This window comes from Oncorhynchus clarkii, chromosome 33, assembly GCF_045791955.1.
Source record: "Oncorhynchus clarkii lewisi isolate Uvic-CL-2024 chromosome 33, UVic_Ocla_1.0, whole genome shotgun sequence".
Lineage (NCBI taxonomy): Eukaryota > Metazoa > Chordata > Actinopteri > Salmoniformes > Salmonidae > Oncorhynchus > Oncorhynchus clarkii.
The window spans coordinates 11,385,375-11,403,358 of NC_092179.1; the positions used below are offsets into that span (position 1 = coordinate 11,385,375).

At 41.7% G+C, this 17,984-nt stretch overlaps 1 protein-coding gene across 2 annotated transcripts in view; it reads left to right on the top strand.

The window, feature by feature from the left end:
* LOC139393107 (receptor-type tyrosine-protein phosphatase zeta-like) overlaps positions 1-17,984 on the top strand; it is a 56,390-nt gene that overhangs the window by 26,697 nt on the left and 11,709 nt on the right. The window contains exons 9-18 of one of the 2 annotated variants that reach the window (XM_071141461.1): positions 245-429; positions 559-685; positions 961-1,899; positions 3,557-3,704; positions 15,752-15,843; positions 15,971-16,056; positions 16,851-16,871; positions 17,270-17,366; positions 17,461-17,531; positions 17,695-17,829. In XM_071141461.1, coding sequence (XP_070997562.1) covers positions 245-429; positions 559-685; positions 961-1,899; positions 3,557-3,704; positions 15,752-15,843; positions 15,971-16,056; positions 16,851-16,871; positions 17,270-17,366; positions 17,461-17,531; positions 17,695-17,829 — 1,901 coding nt within the window. The remainder of the gene's footprint in view (positions 1-244; positions 430-558; positions 686-960; positions 1,900-3,556; positions 3,705-15,751; positions 15,844-15,970; positions 16,057-16,850; positions 16,872-17,269; positions 17,367-17,460; positions 17,532-17,694; positions 17,830-17,984) is intronic. The other variant, XM_071141462.1, reaches the window with a different exon arrangement.

Sequence of the window (17,984 nt, forward strand, 5' to 3'; positions counted from 1 at the left end):
CTATATCCAAAATGTCTCCCTTCACCTCTTCCTTTCCCTCTTCTAGTGTTGCTCTAAGAGAGACGTTGTTGTCGACCGACATGTTTTCCTTAGGAAAGCTCAATCCCAATATCCCATTGTCTCCCGTGCTAAAAATTGACATATTCCCAATCTGACAACGTTGATAACCAGACACAAACATACATATGTTATCATCAGAGATTATATAGGACGTAATCTAACCTCATTCTTCTGTCTTCTCCAGTGTGCAGCTCGGCGCCTCAGAACATGCAGGCGGATGCCCAGAACGACACTACCATCATGGTGATGTGGGAGCGCCCCCGTGTGGTGTATGACACCACCATCGACTGGTACTCTGTCACCTACCAGCGGCTGCAGGACCAGAACCAGCCCAAACACGAGTACCGCACCGACGGAGACCAGGACGTGGTAATACACCTGTCTACTTGACAAGCAACTGACTGTCGCTACAGTGATTGGCTGACTTATTGATGAGTGCGATTGGCTGATGCATTGATGAGTTGACTGACATGTTACTGATCACTCACCCTCTCTCAGGGGGCCATCATCCCCGGTCTCCTGTCCAACAGCAGCTATGTGGTCCAGGTGGTAGCTGTCTGCACCAATGGCCTGACGGGACGCTGGAGTGACCAGATTATAGTGGACATGCCTCAGGAGGACCCGGGTGAGACCAGCTATAATCTCAGCACCCACAACCAAACATTTTAGTGTTCAGGCTGTCATGAGAGATCAGATTCTAAAAAGGATTTTTAGTCCAGGAAAAAGTTGAATCTGTGTCCATCGTTAGCCTATTTCACTGAGATTCATATGAGAGAGTAAAGAACTTAGGTTAACGGACTTGAAAGTAAGTACGGAAGTTATCAAAATAGTTGTACTCATCATGATAACAGTTGTCTTATATATATATATATATATATATACCCATTCTCTTTTCTCCAGAGATTGAGTCTGATCCAGGCAATACAGAACCTGAGGATATATTGGAACCAGTGGATATATTGGAACAAGTAGACCAGAACCCAGTAGAAGAGAGCAGAACCAGAGAGGATCGCCAGCAGATTTTCCCTGAACAGCCCTCCACCACTGCTGCCTCCCAAGTGAGCTCTGTGCCTGTACCACCAGGGACCAGAGATGACCAGAACCGGATCGACCAGAACCCTGTGAACCAGTCCAGGATGGACAAGCCCAAGAAGGACCAGACCAGGAAGGACAAGAAGAAGCAGCGTATCCCTCCCCACCGCCCCTTCACCAGCGCCGCCTCCAACGGCAAGAGCGCCACCTGGGTCACCATGGTGACCGACCAGCCGGGCTTTCTGATACCCGTCTCCCGGACGACCAGCCCGCCTCCTGTCCGCCGGCAAATCACAGAGGAGGCCTCATTATCGTGGTCGCCTCAGCAGATCCGGAACCAAAATCGTGGTTCTGCTGCCCAGAAACCTGACGTTTCCGGTATCGGCCTGCTACCCCCAGAGAGCGATATGTACACCCCTCCGGCGGGGGGCATGGTGGTCACTGATGTTTACTACGAGGACGTTGTCAACACCACTGCCTTAGAGTTCACGACTACGCCATCTAAAACAACACTGAACAAAACCCTGGATGATAGAGTTCTCAGTCCTGTTACTGCCAGACCTAAAGTCACAATGAAAGGAGAGGACTTGGTTTTGACCTCCAGGCGGTCTGATAACAGAGTTAGCACAGTGACAAGGGCCACCCCTATTCAACAGACCCCGGTTTCTGTAACCTCAACTCCCTCTGTGCCCTGGATCAGACCCAGGACTTCAAGTCCCAGCAACTCCCTCTCACCGGCCTACGGCACCTCCACTACCTCAGGCCTCGTCAAGGTCTTACAGCTCACCACCCAGCCCATATTCACCGGTAAGAAACATATTACACATTACCTTTATGCCTTTGCCTCTCCTCCTGTTGCCAAAGCGTGGCACTGTATAGTGCACTCTTACATTGTTTGGTTGTGTGGTGGTTGTTTGATGGATGAATGATGGTTGTATAACGGTTGTTTGATGGTTGTATGATGGCTGTGTGACCTGTACCTCTCTGCTGCTGTGCTGTCGATAAGGGTGATATTGCCGCTTATTCCTACGATGGTGATAATGATGGTGGTGAAGGGACTGGCGCTCTACTGGCTGGTGGTGGTTACGCTGGTGATGTGCTGTAACAGTCCGGCTCTTTGTGTCTATAGTGATCTGCCCTTTTCAACTTCTCTCTCATCCTTTGGCTGCCCGGCGCTTCATACTGGTTCACACTGGTACTTCAGAGATCCATGTCTCCTACCGGTACCCAGCGGTGGTGGGTATTCCTCTGCCAGTCTGTCTTCCTTGCCCTGAATCATAAAGATTCACATCTTATGTCTTCTTCTGGGACTCTTTACCCGCCTTGCTGTGTGTGACCTGGCGGCTCCTCCCTGACTCCAGTCTGCCCTCTGGTGGCTGCTTTGTATAACCACTCAGACTCTGTGGTTCTTATGCTCCTCACTGGTGGTCTGGTGTGTTGTTAAGTATTCAGTTTAGTGCTTATTTTCACACTCAGTCTGACCAGACCGGCCTCTCTGTTCCAGTCGGTACCAGCTTTCAGAGGGGGACTTGGGTACAGCAGCCCACAGAACCTCCCAACTTCCCAGCCCCATACCCCTCTGTCTCCCACTCTGAAGAGGATTCTCTCACACCCTCCCAAGGGGGCTACACCACCTTGCACCCTTCTCTCAGCCATTCAGAAGAGACACCAACCCTCTACCTGTCTGTCACCCCCTCCGAAAAAGACACAACCCTCTCCCCCTCTGTCTGCCCCTCTGAAGAGGACTCCAGGTCGGACAGACAGGCTGTGACCTCTCAGGTTGGACAGACAGACATCAGTGGGTCAAGCTCTGACCTCTACAGGGACGGGGTCACCCTAGGTCAGGGCTGGCCGAGAGGGGCAACACTTTCCCTTGAGACAGTTCACTCACACTGGCCTCAGCCATGGACACAACAGAGGGAGAGACACAGGAAGAGAGCAGTGGTGACAGGGCGTCGTTCTTCCATCTTCTACGTTGAGAGTGAGACTGGTAGTGGTGTGTCCGAGGTGGACAGAGCAGGGGCCAATCCTCAGGGGTCTGTGGTGCTGGGGGAGGCTAGTGGGTCTGGAGATAGAGGTGGAGAGGTCCTAGTGGAGCTGCCCAGCGCTGGTCGTAGTTACTGGATATTGGAAACTGGAACACGCTGTCGTACATGTCGATCCAGAGCATCCCACGTGAAGATCTACGTGTCCCTGTTCTCCCTGACAGCAGGGCTGTGGAAGAGCTGAGGAAAGGTAACATACACTCAGGAATCTCCAATCATGGTGGCGGGTTAGGTGGTGTTATTTGGAGAGTAAAATTAGATTTCCTTGCATATGAGAGGAAATATGATTATGGTATTTGTACTCAATGATGTGGTAACAGATTTCCTACTGATTGAAATAAAGGATGTTTCTTTAAATTCAGGGTGTGTGCCTGTGCATACAAGTCTGTAAATGGTAACCGATTCTTCCTCCCCCCCAGAGATCAGTAACAGCAGCCATGAGTCAAGGGTAGAAATGGTGGGAAGTGTTGCTGAGAGGGAGAAGAGGACAGTGGTCCCTCTGGCTGTGGTATCCACCCTCACCATTATCTGTCTCCTGGTCCTGGTGGGCATCCTCATCTACTGGAGGTACGATTAGCACACTGCACTGTTATCAGTTTTGTAATTTTATCAGTAACTTACTGAATAAACGGAATACAGTAGATTACTGTACAATCCACAGTAAAATACCGTGCATTTGTTTTACAGCACACTGTAAGACCTTTCTATAATTTCAAAACCTATGAAATGCACAGTAAAATACTGTAAATGTATTTTACAGTATTAATTATGGTGCATTCTGGTGAAATATTGTGTGAGAGAATCTCTGGCTCATGGAGTTGATCTGGCCTGTGGAATGTTGTCCGACTACTTCTCCCATGGCTCTGCGTAGATACTGGATATTGGCGGAAACTGGAACACGCTGTCGTAAATGGCGATCCAGAGCATCCCAAACATGCTCAATGGGTGACATGTCTGGTGATTATGCAGGCCATGGAATAACTGGGACATTTTCAGCTTCCAAGAATCATGTACAGATCCTTGTGACATGGAGTCATGCATTATCATGCTGAAACGTGAGGTGATGGCGGCGGATGCATGGCACGACAATGGGCCTCAGGATCTCGTCACAGCATCTGTGCAATTAAATTGTCATTGATGAAATGCAATTGTGTTCGTTGTCCATAGCTTATTCCTGCCCCTACCTAACCCCTCCACCACCCCCCCTCTTCGGAGGACAAATATCTTAGCTGTAAAAAAAAAAGAAATTCTAATTAAATATTTTTCTACATATACATTTAACATATTCTACATACTTCTATATATAACAAAAATACATTACCAAACAAACTCTTTAATCCCAACCCTCAGCCACTCTCAGCCCATCCCACCTATATCACCATAGACCGCCCTTGTTAGGTTTCCATGTGCCATATACAGTGGGGCAAAAAAGTATTTAGTCAGCCACCAATTGTGCAAGTTCTCCCACTTAAAAAGATGAGAGAGGCCTGTAATTTTCATCATAGGTACACTTCAACTATGACAGACAAAAAAATCCAGAAAATCACATTGTAGGATTTTTTATGAATTTATTTGCAAATTATAGTGGAAAATAAGTATTTGGTCAATAACAAAAGTTTATCTCAATACTTTGTTATATACCCTTTGTTGGCAATGACAGAGGTCAAACGTTTTCTGTAAGTCTTCACAAGGTTTTCACACACTGTTGCTGGTATTTTGGCCAATTCCTCCATGCAGATCTCCTCTAGAGCAGTGATGTTTTGGGGCTGTTGCTGGGCAACACGGACTTTCAACTCCCTCCAAAGATTTTCTATGGGGTTGAGATCTGGAGACTGGCTAGGCCACTCCAGGACCTTGAAATGCTTCTTACGAAGCCACTCCTTCGTTGCCCGGGCGGTGTGTTTGGGATGATTGTCATGCTGAAAGACCCAGCCACGTTTCATCTTCAATGCCCTTGCTGATAGAAGGAGGTTTTCACTCAAAATCTTACGATACATGGCCCCATTCATTCTTTCCTTTACACGGATCAGTCATCCTGGTCCCTTTGCAGAAAAACAGCCCCAAAGCATGATGTTTCCACCCCCATGCTTCACAGTAGGTATGGTGTTCTTTGCATGCAACTCAGCATTCTTTGTCCTCCAAACACGACGAGTTGAGTTTTTACCAAAAAGTTATATTTTGGTTTCATCTGACCATACGACATTCTCCCAATCTTCTTCTGGATCATCCAAATGCTCTCTAGCAAACTTTAGACGGGCCTGGACATGTACTGGCTTAAGCAGGGGTACTTTACTTTGCAACCTGTACGGCGCAGCTGTCAACATTTTTGTCCTCAGATGAAACTGGTATATTTTTCTATTTATGCCAGTTCCTTTCAGCCAATTGGTATTTTTAATATATGGCAGGCAAACAAATTCCCTACTGTAACGATCGTCTGTTGAAGAAGGTGTGGACCAAAGCGCAGCGTGGTAAGTATTCATTCTGTAACGATCGTCTGTTGAAGAATGTGAGGACCAAAGCGCAGCATGGTAAGTGTTCATACTCTTATTTCAACTGAACACTAAATAACAAAATAACAAAGAGAATGAACAAAAACCGAAACAGTCCTGTCAGGTGCAGAAACACAAAACAGAAAATAACTACCCACAAAAACCCTGTGGGAAAAAGCTACCTAAGTATGGTTCCCAATCAGAGACAACGATAGTCAGCTGTCCCTGATTGAGAACCATACCCGGCCAAAAACAAAGAAATACAAAAACATAGAAAAAGGAACGCAAATCACACCCTGACCGAACCAAAATAGAGACATAAAAAGCTCTAAAGTCAGGACGTGACACCTACCTTCTCCCTTTTCCACTTGCCTCCATTTTTTTGGTAGTGCTGCAATCAGTTGGTTGTAAATTTGGATTGAGCAGATATTCCTAAATACTTTCGATAACTGCATGTGACATAACTCCTTTTCTATTCATAAGATCATTCATAAATATAATACAATTTATCATTTTTTCAATAAATAATGTTTTTTATTAATCAATATATTTGAGTTTAACCATAACATTTGTTGTAATATTTGTCCTATTTTCTGGAGGATAAAACTGAAATTGTAACCAGTTTTGTATGGTTTGTTTAAGGGCGATAATTTCATTTTCAATTAGTCAAAAATTAGAAATTGTAATCTGTATGAATGCAAAAAAGCCATTTTAGAACAAAGGATGAGCTTTTCTTAATAATCTACTGGAGAACCATTTTGGGTTTAAGTATAATTTATGTATGAGTGAAGCTTTTAGTGAGAGGTTTAAAGCTTTAATATTTAATCATTTTAGCCCCTAAACTCATTCATTATATAAACAGGCACATTTAATTTAGTCTGGTTTAGCATTCCAAATAAAATGAAATAATTTTTGCTCATATGATTTAAGAACGAATGATCTGGAGGAGGCAATGCCAAGAGTAAGTAAGTAAACTGTGATAGGACCAAAATAGTTAATCAATGTGATTATTCCATAAATAGACAACTATTTACCTCTCCATGGTTGCAGAATCTTATCTATTTTTGCTAACTTTCTATTAAATTAATTGTGGTAAGATCATTTATATTTTTTGAGATGTGAATACCAAGTATGTCTACTTCGCCATCCGCCCATATTATTGGTAAACTACCAGGTAGTGTAAACATTGTCTTTTTTAACAATCCCATACATAATATGGTACAATTGTCATAATTAGGTTTTAATCCAGAGGCTGGAAAAGTCATCAAGTTCTTCAATGAGACTGAGCAGGGATCCAGATTGCAGATTTAAGAAAAAAAATAAGAGTCATCAGAATACATTGACACTTTTGTTTTTATCCCCTGGATTTCTAACCCCTTGATGTTCTTGTTGGATCTAATTTTAATAGCTAGCATTTCAATGGCCATAATAAACAGGTATGGAGACAACGGACAGCCTTGTTTTACTCCTCTTAAAAGCTCAATACTTTCTGAGAAGTAACCATTGTTTACTATTTTACATCTGGGGTTGCTGTACATAACTTTAACCCATTGTATAAGAGATTCACCAAAATTAAAGTATTCCAGGCATTTATATATAAATTATAATCATACTTTATCAAACGCCTTTTCAAAATCTGCTATGAAGACCAGACCTAGTATCTTCAATGTTTCATAATGTTCAATTGTTTCAAGTAATTGTCGTATATTATCTCCAATATATTGTCCAGGTAAAAAACCTGTCTTTTCAGGATGAACATTATCTGGTATAACCTTTTTTATTCTAAATGCTATGCATTTCGCCAGTATTTTCACATCACACCATTGAAGTGTTAGAGGCCTCCCGTTTTTAAATGGACTGGATCTTTATACTTACCACCTGGGTCCTGTTTTAGTAGTAATGAAATCAGACCTTCTTGTTGAGTCACTGAAAGTTTACCATTTGTATAAGAGTAATAAAGCATGCTAATAATGGATCTTTGAGTACATCAAAAAAGGTCTGATATACCTCTACTGGTATACCGTCAAGCCCTGGTGTTTTTCCAGACTGAAAAGATTTTATTGCCTCAAAAAGTTCCTCTTCTCTAAGTTGGCCTTCACACCAGTCTTTCTGTAAATTTGTTAATTATACATTATTAATATTATTAAAAATAAATCCTTACAGTTAACATCTTTCAGTGGAAATGGAGGAGACTGGAAAGAAAACATGCTTAAAATATTTTGCTTCCCCTTTCAAAATATAATTTGTTGAATCATGGATTACTCCATCATGTGTAACGAGTTTCTGTAAAATCTTTTTGGTAGAATTTCTGTGGTGAAGATTCAAGAAAAATTATGTGTATTTTTCAGCATTTTCCATCCAATTCGCTTTATTTTTGTAATACATTACACTTAATCGTTCTTGAATAAGTACCTCCATTTCTATTTGTTTTTCCTCTAACCTAATTTGTGCCTCTATAGTACAGTGTCCATTACCATCTACCTGCGCTGTTACCATCTACTTCCTCTATTTCCTTTATTAGTCTAATCTCTTTTGACCTAAACCGCTTTTGTTTTCATGATGAGTATTGTATTGAATGGCCTCTCAAAGTACATTTAAAAGTGTCCCATACAATAAGGGGATCTGCTGTACCTATGTTGTACAAAAAAAGTCAATTATTAATTGTTTTGTCTTAGTTAACAAATTGTCATCCAATAGGCTTTGATTAAATTTCCAATATCCCCGTCCACGTGGAAATGCTGTAAGAGTTATATGGAGGCCAATTAGATGGTGGTCCGTTCGCATTCGGTCTCCTATTAATACTTTTGATGCCAATAAGAACGAGACTAGGAAGTAATCAAGACGGCTAGCTTGATTAAGCCTCCTCCATGTATATCTCACTAGGTCAGGGTTTTGCAACCTCCATATATCCACTAGTTCTAAAGTATTCATGATCTTTGTGATCTCCTTAAGTGCTTGAGGGTAATAGTTCGTAGAATGATTTCCTTTACGATCTATTGAGGTACGTAAAACCATATTATAATCTCCCACCATAATAATCGATTATTTCGTTGCTTGTGAACTCACTAGATTATATAAACTCAGCGGAAATTTCAGAGTGACAACTAATAGTACTCGATACAACTCAAACTTTCATTAAAACACACATGCAGGGTACTCAATTAAAGCTACACTCGTTGTGAATCTAGCCAACATGTCAGATTTTTAAAATGCTTTTCGGCGAAAGCATGAGAAGCTATTATCTGAGTGCATGCAACCCCCGAAATACCCAAAGGGGACGTAAACAAAATAATTAGCGTAGCCGGCGCTACACAAAACGCAGAAATAAAATATAAAACATTCATTACCTTTGACGAGCTTCTTTGTTGGCACTCCTATATGTCCCATAAACATCACAATTGGGTCTTTTTATTCGATTAAATCCGTCCATGTATACCCAAAATGTCAATTTATGAAGCCCGTCTGATCCATGAAAAGCACCGTTCCAAAACGCACCGTCATTTTTTAAAATTAAAAAAGTTACCTATAAACTTTGACAAAACACTTCAAACTACTTTTGTAATCCAACTTTAGGTATTAGTAAACGTTAATAATCGATCAAATTGATCACGGGGCGATCTGTATTCAATAGCAGCACGTTTTGAAATCATGGTCCACATTCTCTCTTTCATAACTTCCTCTGGTGTACTCGACGACAGGAAGTGCCTATTCCTCATTTTACCAAGGATACATTTGAAATCAATTGACAGTACTGGCGACATCGTGTGGCTGTAGGCAATGTAAACTGGGCCCTATCTATTTTCCCTTGCCATAGACAATACAGAGACTGGCAGAGGGATATATATATATTTTTTTGTTAACAGTTTTCCTTGGGATTTTTCCTGCTAAACACGTTCTGTTATAGTCACAGACATGATTTAACCAGTTTTATGAACTTCAGAGTGTTTTCTATCCACACATACTAATCATATGCATATACTATATTCCTGGCATGAGTAGCAGGACGTTGAAATGTTGCACGATTTTTAACAAAAAGCTGCAAAAATTCGCAGCCTCTTTAACAGGTTATAATCTCCCACCATAATAATTGATTATTTCGTTGCTTGTGAACTCACTAGATTATATAAACTCAGCAAATAAATAAACATCCTCCCCCTGTCAACTGCGTTTATTTTCAGCTTAACTTAACATGTGTAAATATTTGTATGAACATAACAAGAATCAAAAACTGGTACATAAACTGAACAAGTTCCACAGACATGTGACTGACAGAAATCAAATAATGTGTCCCTGAACAAAGGGGGGGGGGGTCAAAATCAAAAGTAACAATCAGTATCTGGTGTGGCCACCAGATAGGTGGACAGGTGGACAGATAGACAGGCCACTCCTCCTCATGGACTGCACCAGATTTGCCAGTTCTTGCTGTGAGATATTACCCCACTCGTCCACCAAGGCACCTGCAAGTTCCCAGACATTTCTGGGGGGGAATGGCCCTAGCCCTCACCCTCCGATCCAACAGGTCCCAGATGTGCTCAATGGGATTTAGATTCAGGCTCTTCGCTGGCCGTGGCAGAACACTGACATTCCTGTCTTGCAGGAAATCACGCACAGAATGAGCAGTATGGCTGGTAGCATTGTCATGCTGGAGGGTCATGTCAGGATGAGCCTGCAGGAAGGGTACCACATGAGGGAGGAGGATGTCTTCCCTGTAACACACAGCGATGAGATTGCCTGCAATGACAACAAGCTGAGTCCGATGATGCTGTGACACACCGCCGCAGCACATGACGTACCCTCCACCTCCAAATTGATCCCAAATCGGTTTAAAGCTCATTCCTTCGACGATAAACGCGAACCCGACCATCACCCCTGGTGAGACAAAACCGCGACTTGTCAGTGAAGAGCACTTTTTGCCAGTCCTATCTAGCGACGGTGGGTTTGTGCCGGTGATGTCTGGTGAGGACCTGCCTTACAACAGACCTGCAAGCTCTCAGTCCAGCCTCTCTCAGCCTAATGCGGACAGTCTGAGCACTGATGGAGGGATTGTGCGTTCCTGATGTAACTTAGGAAGTTGTTGTTGCCATCCTGTACCTGTCCCGCAGGTGTGATTTTCAGATGCACTGATCCTGTGCAGGTGTTGTTCCACGTGGTCTGCCACTGCGAGGATGATCAGCTGTCCGTCCTGTCTCCCTGTAGCGCGTCTTAGGCGTCTCACAGTACGGACTTTGCAATTCATTGCCCTGGCCACATCTGCAAGTCCTCATGCCTCCTTGTAGCATGCCTAAGGCACATTCACGCAGATGAGCAGGGACCCTGGGCTTCTTTCTTTTGGTGTTTTTCAGAGTCAGTAGAAAGGCCTCTTCAGTGTCCTACATTTTCATAACTGTGACCTTAATTGCCTACCGTCTGTAAGCTGTTAGTGTCTTAACGACCGTTCCACAGGTGCATGTTCATTCATTGTTTATGGTTCATTGAACAAGCATGGGAAACAGTGTTTATACCCTTTACAATGACGACCTGTGGATTTTTACTAATTATCTTTGAAAGACAGGGTCCTGAAAAAGGGACGTTTATATATTTTTGAAAAAATATGGATCATTATTTGGCCCATACAGATTAATTAGCCAGATATGTTTTTGGTCCAATAGAATATTTAAAATAATCCATCTTCCTTGCAGATCTGTCTGCACAATTGGATCAACATTTGTATTAATTAATATAATCACCCCTTTTGAGTTTCTTTGACCATGACAAAAATATATTTCTCCCTCCCAGTCCTTTTTCCACCCAACCCCATCTATATTTATAGAATGAGTTTCCTGTAAACAGTAGATATTACATTCTCTCTTATAGCCATGTAAAAATGGATAATTTTGTATTATCTGCTAAGCCATTACAATTATAACTTGCTATACTTATTTCCCCACTTACCATAATGATACCCAAGTTTCAATTATACTTACCACAACCAATGTTTGTAAATGTACCATTAAAAAGCACCATGATGATTAAGTGTCCATATAGCTGTACCATAATAATTTGCACTGTTAAACATACTGTAGCTGCAACTTCATAAACCTCCAATAGTCCTAATATTCCACCCACTAAAACCTCCCCCATACCATCAGACCATCTCCCTGACTCATGGCAAACCTTTGCGTCCTTAGGCAAACCCTTGGGCCAGAGGGAAATTTGGGCAGTCCGGATGCTTAAACTAGGATAGGGGGCAGCATTCAGAATTTTGGATGAAAAGCATTCCCAAAGTAAACTGCCTGCTACTCAGGCCCAGAAGCTAGGATATGCATATAGTAGATTTGGATAGAAAACACTCTAAAGTTTTCAAAACTGTTAAAATAATGTCTGTGAGTATAACAGAACTGATATGGCAGGTGAGGAGGAAAATCAGGATGCAGGAGGAAAATCCATTCAGGAAGTGCTATTATTTTGAAATGCCTGTTTTTCCATTGAAAGCCTATCCACCATACAAAGACTTATGACCTAGTTCACGATCTCTATGGCTTCCACTACATGTGGCCAGTCTTTAGGCATTGTTTCAGGCTTTTACTCTGAAAAATTAGGGAGAAACAGCACTTTCAATGAGAGGACAGTGGACATTTTCAGACATGAGTGTGACTGGGAGCGCACCTTTCTTGTTTCTACTTTTCTATTGAAGAAGTTATTGTCCAGGTGGAAATATTATCGATTATTTATGACAAAAACAACCTGAGGATTGATTATAAACATCGTTTGACATGTTTCTACGAACTTTTATGGTGCTTTTTTCATTTTTCATCTGTCTGCTGTGATCGCGCTTTGTTCCAAGGGATTACTGAACAAAACTGAGGTTTTTGGACATAGAGGGACATTATCGAACAAAACAAACATTTATTGTGTAACATGGAGTCTTCGGAGTGCTACCATATGAAGATCATCAAAGGTAAGTGATTAATTTTATCGCTATTTCTGACTTTTGTTACTCGTCTACTTGGCTAGTTACTGGTTGTAATTTGTCTGCTGGGCGCTGTTCTCAGATAATCGCATGGTTTGCTTTCGCCGTAAAGTATTTTTCAAATCTGACACCGTGGTTGGATTAACAAGAAGTTCATCTTTAAACCGATGTATAATATTTGTATGTTTCATGAATTTTTATAATGATTATTTTTGGTTTTGAATTTGGCGCTCTGTAATTTCACTGGATGTTGGCCAGGTGGGACGGTAGCGTCCCACACCCCCTAGAGAGGTTAATCACTTTATCCCAGTGTTAACCAGCCCACACACACACTAGAGACAACAACCCTGTTGACAATACCTAATCCATCCATTTGCCGGTGTGTATCGGAAGAATAATCATCCTTTACATGTTTTATATTGAGAATAATTGTTTTAATGTAAAGGGGTATTGCCAATTATTAGGCCTATTCCAATAGAGAACCTATGCGGGTTTTAAATGATATAATCCTTTATCCTAGCCCTATAACACATCTATTCTTATTCATTAAGTTTTATGTTAAAAGCGAATCATTCCGATTCACATCGGCGAACAAGGGCCGATATAACATATTTTTTAAGTCATAACATACCCGACCTCTACAATTAGGACATATCATATTAAACAAACAAAAAACTACCTTAGTATTTCTAATGACCAATCTTCAAATGAAATACTTTTTTTTTATCGTAAAAAGAGGTCAGCCTTACCCATCCTCGTCTTCCCCTAAATCAAAATCTGATATTACGTCCATATAGTCCAAAACTAAATTTTTCCTAAATAGAAAGAGTGTAAGTTCTTCATACCCATTCTGCATTACCATAAATCCAACCTTATTTTAAGTCCACATGGTCCACGGTTCCATAATGCATGAATAAAAACAAAAGAAGTCGCTCATGCAACAAACAAAAAACAAATGTGAAAAAAAAACTATGAATCCATATTTGTACTGTGTAATGCGGTGCAAATATGTATCGGGGACTACTTCAATAGGAGGTAGCTATCACTCACAGCCACGTTGTAATCATCAAGTCCTTGAACATTTGATTATTTACATATCATTTATCGACCACTAGACGAACATTCTGCTTCTCTGCTCGGAGTCTTCTGAACTTGGGGTGCAGGGTACATCATCTCTCCACTATTTCACGAAGAACTTGTTCATTAATAGAGAATGGGGTTTTCAATTACCTATCCTGTTGTAACAAGGCGACTTTCATTTCTGTAGTGGGTTAGCATAGCTACGATCGGACGGGGCCGTCCATCTACTCTGCCACCAAAACAGTGAGCTCTTTGAAAATCAATTGTTTCCACCGGGATCGTTTCATGAACACCTTGACTTTTTCCTTCCTAGACTGATAGTTTTCATCATCCTTTATTCCCAGTATAACAGTACTATTTATCATACTTCTGCACTTTAGAACATGTAATTCGGCTTTCATTGTTTTATTATCTCTACCCGTAGCCTCTCTGCAGTGTCTTTCTGGGAGTCCACAGACTTATTTTCCGCTCATATTTTTTTCCATTTTATTACTGTAATCCATTCTGGTTTTAAAGGCCTCAACCTCCCCCAGTAGGCAATATATCCATTTTTTTAGCTGCTCTCTCATGCTTGTAAGCATTGCTCTATCTTCTGGAGACATAGATATACAAACGTCCCCCTCCAATGTTAGGTTTGGAATTTTAGACGACGGCTTTCTTCCTGTTCGCATCGATGCATCCGTTTCTTTTTCGAGCACATCAAAATGCTGATCAATGAATAGTTCCAGATTCTCTGTATTATCCAGAATGTTTGTTTCGTAGTCATCAGCTAATCCTACATTTTTGTGATTAATTCATGGGACAAACTGTGGCTGTTAAGTCATCACCTCTTCTTGTTGTTATCAGCAAAAACCCTCGCCCACATGACGCCATTCACGTGGTCTGCTGTTGTGAGGTGGGTTGGAAGTACTGTAGAATTCCATAACGTTGGAGGCGATTTATGGTAGAGAAATTAACATTCGATTCTCTGGTAACAGCTCTGGTGGGCATTCCTGCAGTCACCCTCAAAACTTGAGACATGTGTGGCATTGTGTTGTGTGACGAAACTGCACATTTTAGAGTGGCTTTTTATTGTCCCCAGCACAAGATGCACCTGTGTAATGACCATGCTGTTTAATCAGCTTCTTGATATGCCACACCTGTCAGGTGGATGGATTATCTTGGCAAAGGAGAAATGCTCACTAACAGGGATATAAACACATTTTGAGATAAATATTTTTTTGTGCATATGAAAAATGTCTGGGATCTTTTATTTCAGTTCATGAAACATTGGACCAACACTTGTGTTTATATGTTTGTTCAGTGTATCTATAGGGAACAGATTGGAGTAGAAGCAGGTCTTTCAATGGCTGAATATGTACTCATATCAATTTGATTTGTTTTGCCCTGTAATCACGGCCAGTTTGGAAGCCTTTGATTAGGCCTCTAGAAGTGAAAGTGATATGAAACAACTAGTATTAATTCATATGCAAATGCATACAGCCAACCTGCTTGCTCTCATCCCTTGTAATTACAGTAAAATACTGTAGTTTTGTAATAGTTAAATAGTCTGTTGTACTGTGTTTCATTGCTCTGTCATCAAGTTACTGTAAATATCTCAGTATTGTATTGGCACTATCCAGAGATATATCATAAGAAATCTTGTTGTAATTGCAAGTAATGGAGAAGCTTTTTACTTGCTATGACTGAGAATTGTTTATCAACCTTGGTTGAATACACTGACTGTAAGTTGCTAAGGACAAGAGCACCCGCTAAATTACCTAAATGTAAAAAGGAAAACTTGCAAAGAATTCTGGGTAATATGTCACTGCATGGGTAATTACAATATACTGTAATTAGATTACAGTCATATTTTTTGGTACTGTAAAATGAATTACTGTTAAATGTATTACAGTAGCTGTACTCTAAAATAAATGACAGTAACTTACTGGCTAATTTCTGCCAGCAAGTTACTGTACATTTTACAGCAAATGCTTTACAGTGTGTGTTCAGATAGAAATGTATTGTGTAGAGCAGGTATGATTGTCTGCCCTGTAGAAGTGGGAGTCGTGTCAGCTCTGTTAATTATATTTCTATTTGCAACGTTTGTTTAACAGAAACTGCTTCCAGACGGTTGACTTCTTCACCGAAGACACCGCCTCACCCAAAGTCATCTCTGCTTTGTCTTCACCTCTGCTGCCCGCCACAGGTTACCGTCGCACACACACACACACACACACACACACACACACACACACACACACACACACACACACACACACACACACACACACCACACACATCGTCCATTCATTCATTCCTGTCTGTGTTTCCAGAAGAGCACGAGGCGCTGTCCGTGAAGCAGTTTGTGAAGCACGTGGCAGAGCTCCACCAGACCAACACCTTCTCCAAGGATTTTGAGGTGAGAGAGACATCAGCCTGATACTACTGTATGTAGGATATATACCGCTCTTAATGCTCCCCAGCAGTATTAACATCACCCAGGCACAGTGTGGTAGTCATGGTTAAGATTTGACCCTCACTGCTTCCTAAAGCTATTCCTTTCTAATCAATAAAAGTGTATGTTTGTTCAGAGTATAACCTAACTCAACACTACTGGTAAGTGAGGCATCCTGTGAAAGGTGGCACTACTGTCTGAAACAGAAACGTTTGTAAATTGGTTAGAGCAACATTTTCGTTTTTTGTCTGTAGATGTTACTATGTGTATTAGATGTCCCTATCTGTCTCAGTGTAACTGTTGTGGTTGTGGGTTAGCATGTTGAGGGTGTACTGTATGTTTGGGTGTGAGGGACTACATTACACTGCCTCTGTAGGTAACCGTACTCTAATACACCCTGTACATAGCTATAGATACACAGAGTTTGGAAAAAAAAGCTTTTAGACATTTTAATGGATGCCATATTCACACCACCCATTCCGAGACAACGTTCCACTGGAATGTTTGGTGTCAACATGGCCTACAGTTTGCAAAACTGGGTGCATCAGTAGGTGACCCTGTCAATAGGCATGCCCACTACCTCCAGACAAATACATACACAGAGAGCTGTTCCTCATGTCTCTGTATCTGCACTGACTGGTCACTGTGTGTCGCCCAACCCCTCATCGCTGTGCTTTCTGCATTCTCACCCCCTCCTCCCCACCACCCTTCCACCTCCCATTCTCACCCCCTACACCCCCCCGCCCACCCCCCATTAGATTGTGACAGAGTGTTATGAGGTAAGACTCCCTTTGTGTTAGATTAGATATGCACACAGTATCAAAGATGTTATCCTGATTCATCAGGACTTCCTGATTCTTTGACCTTTGACCTCAGAATCAGGAAGACCTTTTCTCTTTATCCTATCATTGGAATTGACTGATAGTGTTTTCTTTGTTGCATGGATCACATCTCTGAGTAGCTGTACTGTCTGCTGTCATGTAATTTAGTGCTTTATTGTTTGTTGTGTTCTTGCATGCTACCTTCTATTTGATAATTGGACTTGCGTGTTGGACACCGGCCAGGTTGTGTGTGTTGGTTCATAATGGCTGTGTGTGTGTGTGTGTGTGTGTGTGTGTATTGGTCATTCATTGTTCAGGGTTGTGTGACTGAGTGCCTGTGTGTGTTTCTCTTACAGGAGGTGCAGTCGTGCACGGTGGAGATGGGCATCACTACTGACAGCTCCAACCACCCAGACAACAAGAACAAGAACCGATACATCAACATCATGGCCTGTACGTCACACACACTAACTAAAAATACACACACACACTGACACACACTGACACACACACACACACTATGCATTAACCCTCTTTGTTGTTCTAGATGACCACAGCAGAGTCAAACTGCTGGAAGAGGGAGAAGGTGGAGACTACATCAATGCTAACTTTGTTGATGTAAGTAGCTCCTCTCCTTATCATTCATATCTATATCAACTAGTGAACGTGTACGTACGCTATGTAAAGAGGACTGGTATTAGAAATACAGACTAGGGGTAGTATGGAAGATTGACTGGATGATTGGTTGATTGATTGATCTGTGTGTTTGTGTTCCTGTCAGGGTTTTGAGCGTACAAGGGCCTACATCGCAGCCCAGGGCCCCCTGAAGTCTGGAACAGAGGACTTCTGGAGGATGGTGTGGCAGGAGAATGTTGGAGTCATCGTCATGATCACCAACCTGTTGGAGAAGGGCCGGGTCAGTTAGTCACACAGATAGACTGCAGGCTGGGGCACTGTGTTGATGTGTCTTATTTTTACACAGTTTGAACAGAAAACATTGGTTCAAGAGGGAAGGAAAATGGAACATAACTCTGTTTGTGAAGTTTTTATCTGACTTTTATATGACTGTTT